Here is a 16,856-nt window from a genome sequence, read left to right on the forward strand (position 1 = left end):
TGTCCCTGCCGCTGCAGACCCAGAGGATGAAGTGACATTTTATTTATCCCTTCTTAGTTTTCATCTGTCCTGCCCTTGTGCGTTGCTTTCAGCATCGCTTACAAGGAAAAATAATCCTGCATGAGGCTTTGGCAGGAGCGTGTCTGGTAGTGCCGAGGGAGTTTTTGTTCGTAGATAAATGTGTTGATCCCCAGGGGCTGGGAAGTGGTGGCCACAGCTCGGCAGGGATGAGTGGCCCTTGGTTGGCAGCAAGACCAGCCTCATCCTTTCTCCTTGCAGCAGTCAGGCCTCAGGGTCTTGCAGCCACTGAGGAAAGACTGACTCTTCCTCAGCAAGGGATGAGCTTGGACATGTCGGTATGTTTTTCCTCTCTGCACACCAACATGTGCCCCTGCCCTTCTGTCTCGGCTCCCTGAGCATCCCGTGGTTACACTCAGCACATTTCCTGTCTCACACTTTGTTTTTCTACAACTTTCAGTAGGTCCCAAAGCTCCTTCTCTGTAAATGTGTCTCTGGCTCCTGCTGCAGAGCCAGGACTTGTCCACACGTGTGTTTATCACACAGGCACACTCTCTGCTGCCAGTGCCTGTATCTGAACTCAGACCGTTCCCTGAACACGAGATAAAAATGAAGGTGTGATTGCCAGCACGCTCGTTGCTCAGACGATACAGCAGGGCTGTGGCACTGCTCTGGGCCTTCACAGCAGTGGGTGATGCTCTGGCCTCGTCACAGCATCCCATTCCAGCACTGGAAGGGACTGGTCACCCCCCTTGCAGCACCGTGTCTCAGAGCAGGGTGCTGGGGTGGGTGCTCTCTGCAGAACCTCGCTGCGGTTCTACTCTGCAGGTGCCGGGAGCTTCAACGCTTCGGATGGGCTGTGCTTACACGATGTCAGAACAGCTTCTGCATCACGGGTGACTTAGACTATGACTCTGTTTCAAGGAGGAAATGTGGGACAAGCCCAAATTTATGAATGGTGGTAGGGTTGGACCTGACTCTCCAGTGCTGCTCGCCTGTGTTCGGACTCTGCACCCGGTAGGTTTGTGGGGACTGATTTACAAACGTGTTACTAAAGGCAGCCTTGGAAGTCCTGCTGCAGATTGAGGAGTTCTGTTAAAATTATGTACGTGCAACACACAACACAGTATTTTTTTTTTAATAGATGCTTCAAGGCTCTTCAGTGCATTGCTGAAACTATTATGCTTTAAAACTTGAAAACATGAAGGAATATAATGAATGTTTGCAGCTGCTGCACGTGAACAGCTTTACAAGGTGTGAGACAGAAGAAATGGGAAACAAAACCTGATTTGCATCAGCAGAGAGAAGTCACTGCAAGAAGTTTTGAGCAGGACCGTGGAGGCCAGAGGGTATTTCTTCAAATGAAGGAACTGTCACCTCATTCTGCTGTAAAGTGACGTTAGAAAATCACAAAGCCAAGTGACCAAACCTCTAGAAAGGTGAAGTTTGATTCACAAATGCACTGCAATAAAGGGCTGGTGTTGGTGTTACCTGAAGCACCCGGGCTCTGCTGCCTTCAGCAGCCAATGTCCTTCCCACCGTCCTCCTGCTCCATCTCAGGAGGATTTCAAATGTCTCTGTGCAGACAATAAGTGACTGGGTGCTTTTGGCTTTTTCAGAGTGTCACCCAAAACAGCTGTGGGTTGGCTGGTGTCCCCTCTCCACCCCTCCTCCCCTCCCTCCAAAACTAGGACATCTAAATTTAACCTGCTATCAACAGATGAGGCTGGAGCGTTTCCACTGTGGAAAGGAATCCCTCTCAGAACCTGTCCTCTCCTCTGCTTGGGCTCCATCCATGCACGCTCCTTTCCTCGAGCCGTGACCTCCACTACATTCCTCCCCTTTCCCTCCAGCACTGGGGTTTGTGTCACTGATACATGCTGGTGGAGCTTCCCAAACTATGTGGCTGTTGGTGGTTTGTGGATGATGGTTCCAGGTCTCCCTGCTGCCTGGGCCCAGTGTGCAAAAGGTTCTTGAGCTGCAAAGATTGGCTACAACCTTTAAGGGGCATAACAGGCTTGTAACAAGCTCTCGTTGACTCCACGGAGATGCAGTGAAGGGGAGACAGGGGTGCGAGGAACCTCTTGTTGGGGGAAGCCCCAGGAAGGATGAGGACATGTGCTGGGAAAGCCCTGAGTGTGGTGTGGTTCCCCCAGCCCAACCTGGGGGTGCTGGGTGGGAGCCAATGCAGCAGCAGCAGCATCTTGCAGCAGACAGAGAAAACCTTTCCTCTGCTGCTTTTTGAGATGAATTGTTTTTTGATGCTTCTTTGCAGGCTGGATCAGAGAGCAGCAAAGCAGCAAAACTACTGAAAGAATAATTTTTTAAAAAAGACCCACCTGTGTTTGCGTTGGGGCACAGCTGGTGGGAAGGGAGCCCACAGCCGGATCAGCTCATGGCAGGAGGAGCTGGAGCTCAGACCTGGAAGGTGCCTGGGTTGGGCCCTCTGGGTTATCTGGTTACTGTGGGTTAACTGGTTAGCACAGGAACTGTGCTGGCTGCTTGGCCAAGCACTCCCCTGCTCTCTGAAAATAATTTTGACAGTTTCCTTTACTGAAAAGCAAGCAGAACCTAAATCTGAAAAATCTTGTAGGGGCTGGATAGCGAAATGACTGCAGTGTGGTACTGAAACCCAGCTCATCGTTTTTAACAGCTTTTAACCTCTCGTTTGCCCAGGTCTGAAAGGGCAGAGCTGCTCTCTGCCACCCAGGGACCACCGATGCCCCTCTCCAGATGTGGTGTTTACAGCCAACATCTGACCAGGCTTTTGCTAAATAAGCAAAGAGCATCAGGAAACAGAACCGTGCAGAAGTTCAGCAGCTGCCTGTGCTCGGCTCTGTCCTGCCGCCAGGAGCTGCACAGCAGCCTGCTCATGAAAGATGCAGGATGTCGGCTGGTATTTTTAACCAGAAACCTCCGCGCTCCATCTGATGCAACATAAGAGCTGAAATGGGGAGAAAAGTTGCTCACGGTAAATAGGGGGTTTATCACTGCCTTGAAAGGTGAGTGCAGAGGTAGTGGAGGCGTTTGTTTAAAAACAGCCACTGCCCAAAGGACTCCAGGCAGACGCGTTTGAAAACTTCACTTTATTTCTCTGTTATAAAAGCAGAGTTTTGGGTTTTTTACATCTCTGTAAATGTCCAGACTTGGTACATCTTGATTTTTTTATTTTTTTTTTCACAGTTTCTCTACAAGACCAAGAATGATTCTTATTGCTGCGCCAGGAGCCAGGGCAGGGGGGCACGGCCATGCCGGGGCTCGGGCAGCCTCGCCGGACCCCCCCCTGCCGGACCCAGGCTCAGCAGCTCTACCCCTCCTCAGCGCTGCTTAATGTCTTTATTGACTTTCCCAGGGGCTGCCCCTCTCTCGCCGTGCTTGTCTCTGTGTCAAGGGTAGGAAAGGAGAAGCAAATGGCTGTGCTGCTGCCGGCGTGTTGGCCGTGCTGGGCGGCCCCTGCCCCACAGCTGGATGGGGGAGAGGGGACAGGTGAGGGGCTTGGCCAGGGCTCACCCTGTGCTTCCCATGCTGGACCACTCCGGGATTTTGACAGGGATGGTCAGGCTACACTCAGCTCCAGTGGTGATTTGGGGCCGTAAGGAGCTGAGCATTGATGGGAGAGGTGAGGCAGCAACAAGCTCAGTATCCCATGTTGGTGCCCCATCACCTTCCCAGCGGATCTTTTATCCTTTGTGCATTCCTGGTTCTGCAAAAAGCTGCCAGAGAAGGAGCTTTCTTTACCTCTGCTGATTTACCACCTCACTCAGTGCAGGATGCCCCAGGTCCCCAGACATCTAAGTCCCCACTGGGACCCTGTCAATCCCCGTTCTAACCATTAACCAGCCCTATCAATAGTGATGTCTACAGCACCTGGTTCTTCCAGTCACCTTTCCTTTTATATTCAATCTGTCCCCATCAGTTTTATAATGAAGCAGCATTGGAAAAACATCTCTTTTAATCACAACACGTGAAATCTCCAGAGAGGCAGCATCATTTTCGATGCCATGTCTGGTGATGTAAATGGAGGAGGGAGGGCACGTTTTGACCTAGGCATGGGATAAAGGCATTCTTTGGGAAGGGAAAGGTCCATGCAAAGCTGACCCCAACGTGAAATTTGAATTTTCTATTTACTGCTTAGCTGTGTCTGTTCAGTGAAACAGGACGATTTAGCCAAGAGGTTACTATCAAATTGCATGGATGCATCCAGTCCACCAGGTAGAGGGAGCAGGAGGAACTAATTTACTTAACGGACTGGGAGACTGAAGTCCAACACAAAGCTAAGTGGAAAAGGACGTAGGTGTTCCCTGAATGTAGTTTTTTTGGTGACTGAGAAGAAATCTTTCCTTGGAATTCCTTCGTGCAGCTAATTAAGACAACTGGATCTGATTTCTGTGACCCACGCTGACATCAGTGAGAACTGTAAGGACTCAGCACCTGGAGACAAAGTGAATACCAGCCATAAATACCCCTTCCGCTCCCACCCACCGGGCTGCCCAGGAGAGCATCTAAGCAGTAGCTGAGATGCATGCAAGTGTTCTCAGCTCTTCACCTGCAGCTCACGTTTTGTCCTCTTCTGCATGTATTGCCGAAGAGAAAATACAGACAAGTCCCAAAGGGCTTTGCCAGCAGAGCTCTAGTTAGGATTTGAATCCGTGTGAGAAAATGGAGTTTAATACAGAGAGTGACTCTGCAAGTCAAAGTCTCCCTAGCTTCATCCTTTAGAGTCCCAAAGCCTAGATTCAGGCAACCTTTGGCTTGTGGGTTTGGGTTTGTTCCAGTCCATTTGTTTGCAAGCTGCTTGTAATGCTGGACTTCCTACCTCAAAGATCTGTGGGTTGGAGAGAGCGGCTCCGTGGCTGAGCATCTCTGAAAAGCGATGCAGGGAGGAGGACAGGCTCCCTGGAGACAGAGTGCAGTTGCAGGGACCCAGGATCTTCATTTGCTGGTTGAGACTGTCACGGGAGGAGGTGTACGTTCTGGGAGTGCTTTCCCCAGGCAGGTGGTGATGTTCAATCTGTTGCCAAAGTAGACGGTGTGGCTTTGGAGAATAAGGAAGGAGAATTTCTTGCTGGTAATGTCCTGTGTGGAAGATGAAGATGGCAATAGCAGCTAATCAGTGTCTCCCTGAGGGGAGAGCCTTTTGAGCAGCGTGTCTGTGGTTGTGAGACCTGTTCAGACCAACTCAGCTGGGCCAGGCTTGAATTTGGCACGCTGAGCTCTCTTCAGTCCCAGCTCTTGAGGCAAATTGTTAATAAGAGGAAGAAATGTTATCAAGGGGAAGGAGCTGCAGAGGGAAGAGGAAGTGATCTGCCTCAGGCCATGTGCTGGAGCAAGAGAGCAGATCCTCCGCTCCCCATCCTGTGCCCTGTCCTCCAGATGCCACCTCCACTGCAGAATTTCCTCTGCCTGTAAACTGTGTCCCCTCCCCTTCAAACAGCTTCTCCGTGCTGCCTTCCTCTGCAGAAGAGCATCTGGTTATCTCTGAAGCCATCTGGACAAGGTCCTTATTAAAACCTGCAAGTTTCACCTCCTGCTCCAAGTGCACCTTCCTTACTGGAGGATCTACACCCAAGACTCAGGTGTTGCCCTGCTTCCCCCTTCTCATGTGCCACCCTTTGCTACATAGATGTTTGTGCCGTAACCAGACAGGTACAGAATCACCCATGGTCCTGTTTGCACCCCATTCCTGACAGTCGTGTAGATCATGAGGTTGTATGGAAGAAAATTATCTACTAACCCAAACATGATTTGTTATCATGGGAAGAAGAGTTTTTCATAGTTTTGCTTCTAGTGTTTGCTAGGAATGGGTGCTGTTCCTGAATTATGGATATTGCTGGGTAGACTCAGTAGATAAGATCTGCCCTCACTTACACCCATGCATCTCCAATGACTTCAGAAGGATCATTTTTATATCCTGCTCTTTTTACAGCTCTATCGTTTGGATTTCACAGGGAAAATGGGGTAACAGAGCTTCACCCAACAACAGCCGATGCACGAGCCATTGGCTCTTACACCGTGAGAAGGTGAGACCATGGGCTAGCTGGGCAACCATCTGCATGTCCTAAAGACAAACCTAGTTGAACATCCCCCCCTCTTGATTTATGTTGACTCCCAGGGCTACAATTCCATCTTTGAGATTATCCCATATTATAATGCTAACAGGAGGCTGAGCTTGCTTGCTACCCCTTCCACGAAGCAGGGAGATGGCCTAGCAGCTCCCACTCAAGAGACATCCTACAGCAGGTTTGTTATTTGCATTGCTTTAAAACTGAGATTATTTCCATGCTTCCTGATTCCAGGGTTTAAAACCAGGAAGATTTTCTTTTTATGATGCTTCTTCCAATTTCATGGCCTTTTCATCCATCAGCCCGTGACAGAGACAATCTACTCCTTGTTCCAAAACTTTCTCCCAAAAAATTCTGTAGAAAGGACATTCTGCCTGATGGTGGTTTTGGTGTTGGTTTTGGTGTTTTGTTTTGTTTTTTCAAACACAGCTTTAAGGCAAAAGTTTGGCAATGCAAAGCAAAGTCTACATAAGGCCGCATGACTTGGATTTGCAACTCAGAACCTTACAGCTTAAAAAAAAATAAAAATCCTTATCTTAAATGGTCAACTTTTTGCTCCAGGAACTTGTTTCATTCTCACCGAAAAAAAAACAAAAACAAAACCAAAAAACTCTTAAAATCCCAAATAAAATATTTCTATTCTTCTGGGCAGTCTGGACAAGCTAATGAGACTGAAGTTCAAACAGTAACTAAAGTAGGGAAGAAAAAAAACAAAGCTATAGGGGTAGAGATCAGTGTTAATTTCTTCCCTTAGGAATCCAGTGGTGAGACAGACCCCAGTCAAAGGTCTCCTCTTTAGCTTTAGCACAGTGAAATCCGTCCCAATGGGAGAAGGTAGAATGGTTGCATTTGTAGAATGAATAAAAAGTGCATTTTGATTTTGCTCAGATTATAAGTGTGTATTCTAATACCTAAGTGATTGTTTTGCTCTGTTGTGTTTTGTTGTTTGTTTGGGTTTTTTTTCTCTCCCTTTTGGTGCCGGGACGCCAGGTTTATATTATCGGTGTTTTGAAGGTATCACCACAAGCGGTGGTCCATCCTTTGGCCTCCACATGAGTACCTGAGCATCATTGGCATTGGGTTTGACAAGGGCACTGGGTGGTATTGGCTCATTCTTGCTAAGGACCTGGGGCTGCTCTTGAGCAGAGGGCTCCTGCAGCTTGGCACGCTGCCCCAGGGGTCTGCTGGGATTCACCTCGATGCCCAGCCTCATGCGCCATTTGATAGTCTGCAAGGTCACCATTTCGTTGGTAGCTGTGTTGGTTGCAACCAGCCAGGTGGTGAAGCTTTGATCCCGGTGAATGCTTGTGAGTTTGGCCACGTTGCTCTCGCTGACGGGCACTGCCCACGTCACGCTCGGGTAAAAGTTGTCGTTCATGCTGATGCTGAACTTGGACTCCTTCTTTGTGGGACCCACGATGGTGCAGGTTTCTGTTGTGTTTCCATACCAGGGATAGTTCACTCCATCTGAGTCACTGATGGCCTGGATTTTACCATCCAGTAGGTCTGGAAGCTCCCAACTTGACCTGCCATCAACAACAAATTATGGATAATGCATTAATTAATCAGGTTAGAAATATGGTGCACTTCAAGGAAAGAGAGGAAGGAGTTGTGAACACATTCCTCTTTTAGCTTTAACTGGTATTTGTGCCTTTCACACCATCCTTGGTCTGGAGGAGGCTGAGGGGAGACCTTATTGCTCTCTATCTGAAAGGAGATTGTAGTGAGGTGGGTGTTGATATCTTCTCTGAAGTAAGTAGTGATAGGACAAAAGGAAATGGCCTCAAGTTGCACCAGGGAAGATTCAGATTGATATTAAGAAAAATTTCTTTACTGAAAGAGTGGTCAGACATTGGAACAGGCTGCCCAGGGCAGTGGTGGAGTCACCATCCCTGGAGGCGTTCAAAAAATGTGTAGCCATGGCCCTTCAGGACATGGTTTAGTGGGCATGGTGGTGTTGTGTTGACAGTTGGACTTGATGATCTTAAATGTCTTTTCCAACCTTTATGATTCTATGATCCTGCCAAAAGACCTCATCCCTGCCATTAAAACTGTGTCTGCAAATTTCCAGGACTGATCATGAAAGTCTGTCCTGCTGTTAAACCCCACTGAGGAACCGTCACCCTGCAGGGCCAGGGCTTTCCTTGCAGGGACCGGTGGCTACTTGGAGGTGTTCTAAATATGTTGGTGTTTAAGTAAGGCTCCAAAGGGTTGGTGCTCAGGGCAAAAGACCTCATCCCTGCCATTAAAACTGTGTCTGCAAATTTCCAGGACTGATCATGAAAGTCTGTCCTGCTGTTAAACCCCACTGAGGAACCGTCACCCTGCAGGGCCAGGGCTTTCCTTGCAGGGACCGGTGGCTACTTGGAGGTGTTCTAAATATGTTGGTGTTTAAGTAAGGCTCCAAAGGGTTGGTGCTCAGGGAAACATGGCTGAACACAAGGACTTGCTCCAGCGCTGTGTTCAGGATCTCAGCTCTTGTGCCAGTGAGAGCAGGGCTCAGGGCTGAGTTTCTTTCTCTCAATAGGACAAAATCTCCTGTGTTGGTAGAAGAAGGGGCAAGCTCAGAGCTGGCCCTGGGGGTGAGGCCACAGGAGAGCTGACCTCAGTGGTGGAACTAAGATCAAGGACTCAACTGGACCATAAAGCTTCCCATCACCCCAGTCTGTTCTTTCTTTTCAGTCCCTACCTGCAAACACGTGTTTTCTCTCTGGATAAGCCACTGTCCCTCCCCACCCCAGTCTGGCGCTGGAAGTGTAACCCATCCTTCTCCAGTCCCTGAAGGACCCAGTTCAAAGGCTGCACACCAGGCTCTGGGCTGGGGATGGTGTTACAGTAATCAGAGAGTCCGAGGTCAGCCAGCTTGGAAAACTGCCTGAGCCGGTCGTCTGGGCGCAGTGCTTGTGAGGCTGATGGAAAGGTCAGTCTTTCGAGCAAGAAAGTTAGTGAAAATGGTCCTCTGTCACCTCAAAACGCCGATGCACAACTGGAATATTTTTTTTTTAATTAACTTCCAATTTAATTTTTAAGATTAGATTTGCTGATGGAAGCAAACTACTGTAAATGTCTCAGGAAAAGGGTTGGATATCTGCAGAGTGAAGGTACTAAGGTGGCACAACCACAGACCCTGTGCCAGGCATTTTAAGGACATTCTTTTAAAAACCAAGCTGGTAGAGGTGGCTCTAATTTACCTTGCTTATGAATTGTCACCTGCCCCAACCAGAGATGATGTCCCCACTGTTGAGTTGGCAGAAGGGGCTGTGTGGCAGCGGCAGCAGCTCGCTCCCAGTAGCTCCCAGTATGGCATTTGCACTGGACCCCGCTGTGGTGGTGCTGTGCACCCTCCCCGCTGTGGATCGTGCTGTGGGACATGGTTTATCTTGGGAGAGAGACATAGGGGACATGCTGGGGCTTGTCAGAGGAACTGTCTGAGGCTTTCCTAAGTCCAGTGCTGTGGCTTAAAATAGCCCCTTGGCTGGAGCGGGGGCTGTGGCCGGGCACAGGCAGGTTGAGGGGGGACACGTTGGGCGCATGGGTTCCTCCTCTCTGCTGGCCAGGACTAAAGTGATGGTCTCACAAGGCTGCTCTGATTGTTAATTAGTTAATGACCATAAAGTGCCTCCATGTTTGTAATCACTGGATGGTTCCGCAGTTAGCTGGGATATAAAGATCTCATTTATCTTTTTCCATGTGAGCAAAGGTCCTAGGAAAAAAAAAAAATAACTCTCTCCTGTGCCATGGCAGGTTGGGTGAAGGGCTGCACCGTGCAGCAGGCGGCTGGTTTGCAGGTTGGATGGTGTGGCAGGACCTCAGGGGGTTAAGAGCGGGATGTGAGATGTTCCCAGGGGTGCAGGGATGCTCCGAGCAGCAGGACTGGGGGTCAGCAGCAGCAGCCGGGCGTGATGGAAGCACGATGACGTCTCTCCGCACAGATTTAGGGGGGCTGCTGTCAGCTACGACACGGCGGCTGCAGCAATCCTCTCCCAGAGCTGATGGCCAGCAGACAGAGGGAGTCCTTTCCCTGGGAGAAAATGTTCAGCCAAGGCAGCCAAAAGGAGATCCCGGAGCATCCCTGCCAGGACCTCCAGCCACTGGGGAGATGTTTATACGCTCTGCTCTCTAAATCAGAGTCACTTTGGCTCCAGGGAGAGCCGAGAAGGGAAAAGCTCCGGGTGTGTTGGATGAACTCGGCCCTCGGTGCGTGGATGAGCAGAGGTCCATGCTCTGCAGCCCCCCGCATCCTCCCCATTGCACAGCCCACCTCTGAAACACCATCTGGGGGCTCCTCCTCTCCCTTGCAGCAGATGCTTTGGGATTACTTCCCACTCAGACAGTGGCTGGTACTCAGCTTGGTTGTCACCTGGGGATGAGATGTGACAATTTCCTCAAGGTTCACTCTGTGATAGGCGTGGTGCTTCGGTGCAGCCACAGCATCTCTGCGCATGTGGAGGTGCCAAACCAGGACCTGAGATGCTACAAGAGGCTGGTTAACTCCCTGACTACTCCAGCCTTCCTGGATCAGAGGCTGGTGGGCAAATGGCAGGAGAATCAGGTAGAGGATGCTCAGAAACTACAGGTCAACTAAGATCTGCTTGTCCCCATCTTCATTCCCAGTAAGCATATCTGACCCCCAGACCAGTACAGAATTGCAGGAACTTCTTGGGATTTGCCCAGGGTTCAAACGAGAGCAAAAAAGTGGAGTTGTGTCAGGGCCCGGGCTGGTGGCTGAAGGCAGGATGCTGTCTGCAGAGCCTGAGAAACCTCACCACGAAGCTGAGCGTGTTCGTGAGCAGCGTGGCTGTGCTCGGGGTGGCTCAGAGCTGCACCCTGCTTCAGACAAGGCGTGGGCAGGAACAGGGAAGAAGAAACTGTCCTCTGTTTCTTTGTGCCTAATTCTAGCGAGTGCGGTTAACCCTGGGGTTTCAAAACCATCACGCTTTAGCTGTGCAGCTTAGTAAAGGGAAAAAAAAATGAGGCCTTGTGATGATCCTGTGACTGGAGCAAAAAGCAGAGGCTGCACAACGGTTGGTGCTGGTGGTGGTGGTGGTTGCCCCTCGCCTGCTGTTCCAGCAAAGCCCGTGTGCCAGCCAGGTGAGTAGCCTTTGCTTACGTAGTTATGTCCGTGTTAAATAATATTCCAACAACTGCCCTTTTGGATGGTTTTGGAAAGAACACTGTGGAATGATCTTTGGCTACATCAGCATCTTTATACGGTCGTGTCAAGCCAAGGAAAGACCAGAAAGTGCCCAGTAAACACTTTGCTGACAGTAGCAGGGAAGAGGCATGAAAAGAAACCAACCTATCTGGTTCATGGATTCACTATAGCTGATCAGCTCCAAAATCAGTAGATTCTGGCTTGTAATACTGACAGGTTTGATTCTGCCACATCTGAAACCTTCAGAGTCAGTATGGGCATCACCAGAGACTCGAGCTGCCAACAAACCTCTTAACAAATGTCTTCTTGCTACCAGGAGAAGGAACTTTGAGCTATTTCTTGTGGCACAACTGCAGCCCTGCTGCTGACAGCCAAGCAGCTTTATATAGGTTTTAGCCTCCTAGTTCTCATTCAGATAGGTTTCTTCCTATTCTGTCACACAAAGTGAAGCCTCAGCTTGTCCCAAGCCCTCCAGACGGCTGCTCCACGGCACAAACAGAAGCAACCCCTGTGCAGAGACAGTAGATCCCAGGACAGCAGCATCCCACAGTGACACAGGTATGTTCAGTTAACCTTCTCAGACAGGTGTTGGGGAGGCATCAGACTATTGCATCCTCAGCCCCAGCTCCTTAAAGCCAGCTCTTAATTACTCACAGGCCAGCTGGATTTGCATAACCTTGAGCTTTTCCACACCCTTCCTTTCCACCAGCTCCCTAGATAAGAGAAGCCCCACTCAGACAGAGACTGTGCTCAATGCAGGTACCAGTGCGATGTGTGGGCGCAATGAAAAGCTGTCTCGGGTATTTCACATCCCTGCTCCTACCTGCTTCCCTCCACTGGTGACTGGCTGAAAGAAAGAAAACCTGATCTTCACAGCTGCTTAATTTTAAATTGTCCTTTACAGTGTCTCTCTCACCTACTCCGGCACATCAAGCAATTCAATCCAGGGTTATAGCAAAGAACAGGAAGGAAATTTAAGATGATGTTCCCAGCTGTCGGAGCCACGCTGCTGTGGTCCCTCTTCCCCCCATCCTCCAGCTGCATGTTCCTGCCTCGTCTCTTGAACCGGCAGTGATGGTTGCTGCACACCGGTGCAGGGAGTGAAACCAGCAGAAAACTGGCATTAAGGAAAAAGGACAAATTTCTGCAGGATTAGCTGAGCAGGCTCAAGCAGACCAGGCTAAGGCGCATGCTTAACAGCATATAGGTGAGGGCTGGGGCCACGTAAGGACAGCGAAGCCTTTTCCCCGAACCCCTGGAGGGGTATCTCCGTAAATTCCCATGCTGAGCTGACCTTTTTTTCTTTGGTGAATCTGTTTTTGATTGTGCATTCCCTCCCGAGGATTGAGGGTTTATTCTCTTGACAAGTCGATTTCTCGAGTTCATTGTGTCTCTGCTGCAGGGCACGGAAGATTTAATCTAGCAAGAGAGAGATGCCGGGTAATGTAAAGTGATGATGTCATGCTGCCCAGCTGCCCCATCAGGTCCTCCTGGGGAGAAATATCTACCTGAAACTTCTCCAGATTCTTGGCTGATCAGATTCAAATCCAAATTTATTTATCTCTCTGTTTTGCATATCTCCATCCGCACCACTTCTTGCACATCTCCATGGAGATGAAGAAACAAGGCTGGATAATGCCATTCCAGCATCGCTCAGTCGCTGACACGGGTCCCACCAGGTGCTGCACAACCGGGTGCAGAAACCGGCACCCACCCCATGAGATCCCAGGGGGGACCTGGTCCAGCGTGTCCTGCACAGCTCAGAGCTCTGCAGCCTGATCCTGAAGGCTCCCACTGCACAGCAGCATCCTTCTCTAAGGGTACAGGGTAAAACCCTGCTCAGGGGCAGCAGAAACACCAGCCACGGAGCCCAGCAGGAGTTTGCCCCAGTTCTGTACGGAGCAGGGATCAGAAAGCACGTCCACATCCTCATGCTGGGAATTTTCACATTCCCAGCAGCATCTCCTCACTTGCATGTAAAAAAATGCCAGCATTTATGTGTTATCTGAGCTTTAATAATGTGCCTTTACATTTAAAAAAGCTGCATGTAGCCCCAAAATTGTCAGTGCCACTTTAAATGCGTGTGTCTACATTATCCCCTCTGCAGCTAACATCCCTTTAGGAGTGTTATGCACAGCTCCATCTGCTCCAGTATTTCTCAGCTGTTTCTATCCTCAACCTAATGGCCAGCTTATACACAGCTAACAACTTTGGAGCATAAAAGTGAAAAATTAATCCAAAACCTATTGTAAGTATTGATGCTCCAGTTAACTGACTGATTTTTTTTATTATTTGCAGTTTTCTGTTTGCCTGTCACCACAGTGATTACAAAAAAAAAAAAAAAAAAGTATGTTGCAGTAGCCTCTTCATCATGGAAAGTTGGGACAAATACTCTGTTGGCATAAATCAATGCAGCTCTGGGGAGGTCAGTGGGATTATGTTGAGTTACACCAGCTAAAGGCTTGGCGCATCCTTTCGGATAGGTTTGTGTCGAACCTCTCTCTATATAAAGGTCTTCCAAGAGCATGTTTCAATGGCATTAAAAGAGGCCTTTCCTCCCAAACGCCTTTATTTACAGCTTTCAGATGGCAACAGATCTATAGAAAGAGAGCAGAGGAGCAGACCAATTCCTACTTATGTTTGGATAACTTTGGGTTTTTTTTTAATATCAGTTAAATGTGAATGAACCTCCTAGGAAAAAATCTTTATTTCCGTTATTTTCTTGCTAATAGCTCTCCTACATAGCTGCAGTGTTTAATTCTGACTACCTGTTTCCAGCACTTAGCTTGTAGATACAAGTTTTGGTTTGGTTTTTTTTTGTGTGTGTCTCAAAGCATTCCAGTAAGGGAAGACTGTACCAAATCCTCATCTTAAACACAGGGAAACTCAGGTGCAGAGAAATGAAAGGACCTGTCGAGGTTTGCAGCCCACAGCAGCACCAGCAGAACAGTTCTCTGCCCAGTCCTCTTTATTTCGGTGGATGTGAGCTGTATTTATATGCAGTGGACTTTTCTGTTTTCCTTTGCAGCTGGTCGCTAAAGACAGGATTTCTAAATGAGCCTGAGAATTACACATGCAAATCCCAAAGGCCTGGAATCGGGAACATCTGAGCAACAAATTGTCCTTGCTAAAGATGGTGTTGGAGCCAAAAAGCCTACAGATTTCGGGGCTGTTGTAAGTACTTTTAAAATCAAGATAAGCTGGTCTGCATCTCACTGTTTGCCAGGTGCTGGGGTTTGCTTCTCAAGGCACTTTCTGCTTGAGCAGAGAGAGGACATGGGGACAGAAGTGGGGACAGTCTGTTGCATGTGGCGTGCCCTTCCCTCTGCTCCACATCTTACAACGCATAGTCGCTTTACGTCTGAGATGCTGAACCCGTGTCCTTATCTGGGCTTACAGGCAGGAGGGAGGGAGGGAGGAAGGGCCAGGCTGTGCGTGCAGATGTTCAGGCCTTCAGGAAAGCGCTGTATCAAGTCAGAGTTTGTCCTGCTCTCCAGCCCCACTCCATGTCCCCGTCCTTCTTCAGCCCTCCTCATCCACCCTTTATTTTTTTTTAAGCCACCCAGAATGCCAGCTGAGAGCCAGCATCCTCCTGCCACAGGGCACTTGGGATGAGCAGGAAGGAGGGTTGCTTAGACTTGACCTTCCTGTCCTTTCTCCCTTGTCCCCAGGGACTGGGCAGCATCAGCACCTCCAGCCACCAAACCATCTGCCAGCACCAGGCCCTGTGGTCAGGTTTTGTCACTGTGGCTGGACAGCCAGATTTCTGCTGCCCCTGGTGCTGCCCAGCACCATGAGCCGCAGCGCTGCTGTTCTGTGCAGGTGTTTGGAGATCAGGTGCTGCTGCTGATTGAACGACCAGCCAAAGCCTGCAACACCCTTTGGTGAACAAACCGGTGGGGGGTACTGGGGAGAGATGACTCTTCACAGCAGGGAGGTGACATTTTAATTTGACTCATTCCTGTCTCACTATGACTGTCTAACCAGTAACAGGGGGGTTTTTTGGTGTGCAAAGAGCCCCTAGATTTCCCCCTCCCTTTCATATATACTTATATATTCCCACTCTGACATTACCCAAAAGGAGAGTAATGGGAAATTTTCACCCTGCTCCAAGGTGATACAAAGGGTTTAATTATCAGTGGGTTAAATCCATCTTGTTCTTTCCCTGTTGGCTGTCTGCTCCCCTGGGCAAAGCAAGCAGGGATTCCTCCTCTGACGTTACAATGTGCTCCCAGAGCTGGTGGGCTACAAATCCCCCAGCCACAGCCAACTGCAGCAGCAGGACAGCACCCTGGGGACAACACCGTGCCACAAGTGTCAGCCCTTGTGCGTCCCTGGGGCTCATCAATGGCGCAGTTTTACCTGGTAAGGGATGGGGTGGGATGGAGACAAGAGGAGCTGGTGGTCAGGGGAACCCCTCTTGTAAAATGTTTATGGAAACAGGGGTGCCTGTCGTGGCAGAGCTGGCCTGGGATTTCAGGATCCCCAGCGCTGCTCAAAAGCTGTTGTGAAATATGGTGTTGCTTTGGGGTTCCTAACGGAACAAGCGGAGTTTGGTTAGGGCTTGGGCACGTTCCCATTAGAAGAGAAAAATACTGACCCTTTTAAAAGGGCAGGGACAAGCTCTCCTGTATTTTAGACATATGAGAAAGTCCTGTTAAGTTTCAGAAGAGCTGGGTTTGAAAATCAAACCAACTGGATTATAATTCTTGGTTTAACCCAGTATTTCCCAGCCAAACCATGGTCCTCCTGCTCTTTCTTCCCGCTCGGCAAATGCACCCGCTCACCCGCGTTCTTGGAAATACTTACATGCCCTGTTCCCCGTAGTGATTGTAAAATTCCATGTGGCTGCAAGCCTGGATCCAGCCCACGATCCAGGTCTCCTTCTTGGGAATAGGGGGCACCAACACTTGCGCAGAGGCTCGGAAGTGAGGGGTCCGGTAGCGCAGGACCACGCTGGAGGACTCGTCGATGCTGGTGGGAATGGGATCGATGGAGGCTTTGACTTCAATCACTGAAATACTTTCCCGGAAAACTTTGGATTTGCAGCTAATACTCTGAATACAGCCCATGGCATACCCTGAATACAGTCCGACGCAGCTCCGAGGGTACTCCAGCAATCCTGGGGAATATTAGGCATTGAAATTATCTGGTGCTAGATCAATTATAGATCTTCTTGGTTTGTAATTTCAAAACTGATATCCATAGGATAGAAAATTCATCACATAAAGCCTTAATTGGAGTATCTGTCGTAAAGTACTGCTCCTATTTTTGAGGTTAGCTGCACTTCAGAAGCAAAAGGGCCTTTAATTTTTTTTTTCCCCTTTTAATGACCCATTAAATCTCTTGCTCAAACAGTCTTTGGGTTAAAAAAAAAAAGTCTCTTGAGTTCAATAAATAACAGTGGTGTTCTTAGCTGATATATTTAGTCCTTCCTTTCTTCAGATGCGGTCTGTCATTCACCCTCAGCCATAGGACTAGCCGGTATTTCCCTTTATTCTTTGGATGAAAAGCAGAATGTTGATAGACACATCTATATAAATAATGAAATAGTTTTTAGCCCCAGCTTGTCACAACCGGTGTGGATTTCCACTTCCTGACTTGCAGTTGTTCATAACTTC

At 49.1% G+C, this 16,856-nt stretch overlaps 1 protein-coding gene across 1 annotated transcript; it reads right to left on the reverse strand.

The window, feature by feature from the left end:
* Window positions 1–7,077: 7,077 nt before the first annotated feature.
* On the reverse strand, window positions 7,078–16,621 carry FAM78A (family with sequence similarity 78 member A). The gene is made up of 2 exons (XM_010167632.2): window positions 16,045–16,621; window positions 7,078–7,606 (listed from the first exon to the last, which is right to left on the reverse strand). Exons 1-2 carry the CDS (start codon window positions 16,305–16,307, stop codon window positions 7,078–7,080), a joined length of 792 nt encoding a protein of 263 aa, XP_010165934.2. The 5' UTR covers window positions 16,308–16,621.
* Window positions 16,622–16,856: the final 235 nt, after the last annotated feature.

This window comes from Antrostomus carolinensis, unplaced genomic scaffold, assembly GCF_000700745.2.
Source record: "Antrostomus carolinensis isolate BGI_N321 unplaced genomic scaffold, ASM70074v2 scaffold15745, whole genome shotgun sequence".
Taxonomy (NCBI): Eukaryota; Metazoa; Chordata; class Aves; order Caprimulgiformes; family Caprimulgidae; genus Antrostomus; species Antrostomus carolinensis.

Excerpts from the sequence above, each read along its gene's own strand:
- FAM78A (XM_010167632.2), bottom strand. The coding sequence starts at position 16,307 with ATGGGCTGTATTCAGAGTATTAGCTGCAAATCCAAAGTTTTCCGGGAA. Across the intron at positions 7,607-16,044 it reads CACTACGGGGAACAGGGCAT|GTCAAGTTGGGAGCTTCCAG; the intron begins GTAAGTATTTCC and ends TGTTGATGGCAG.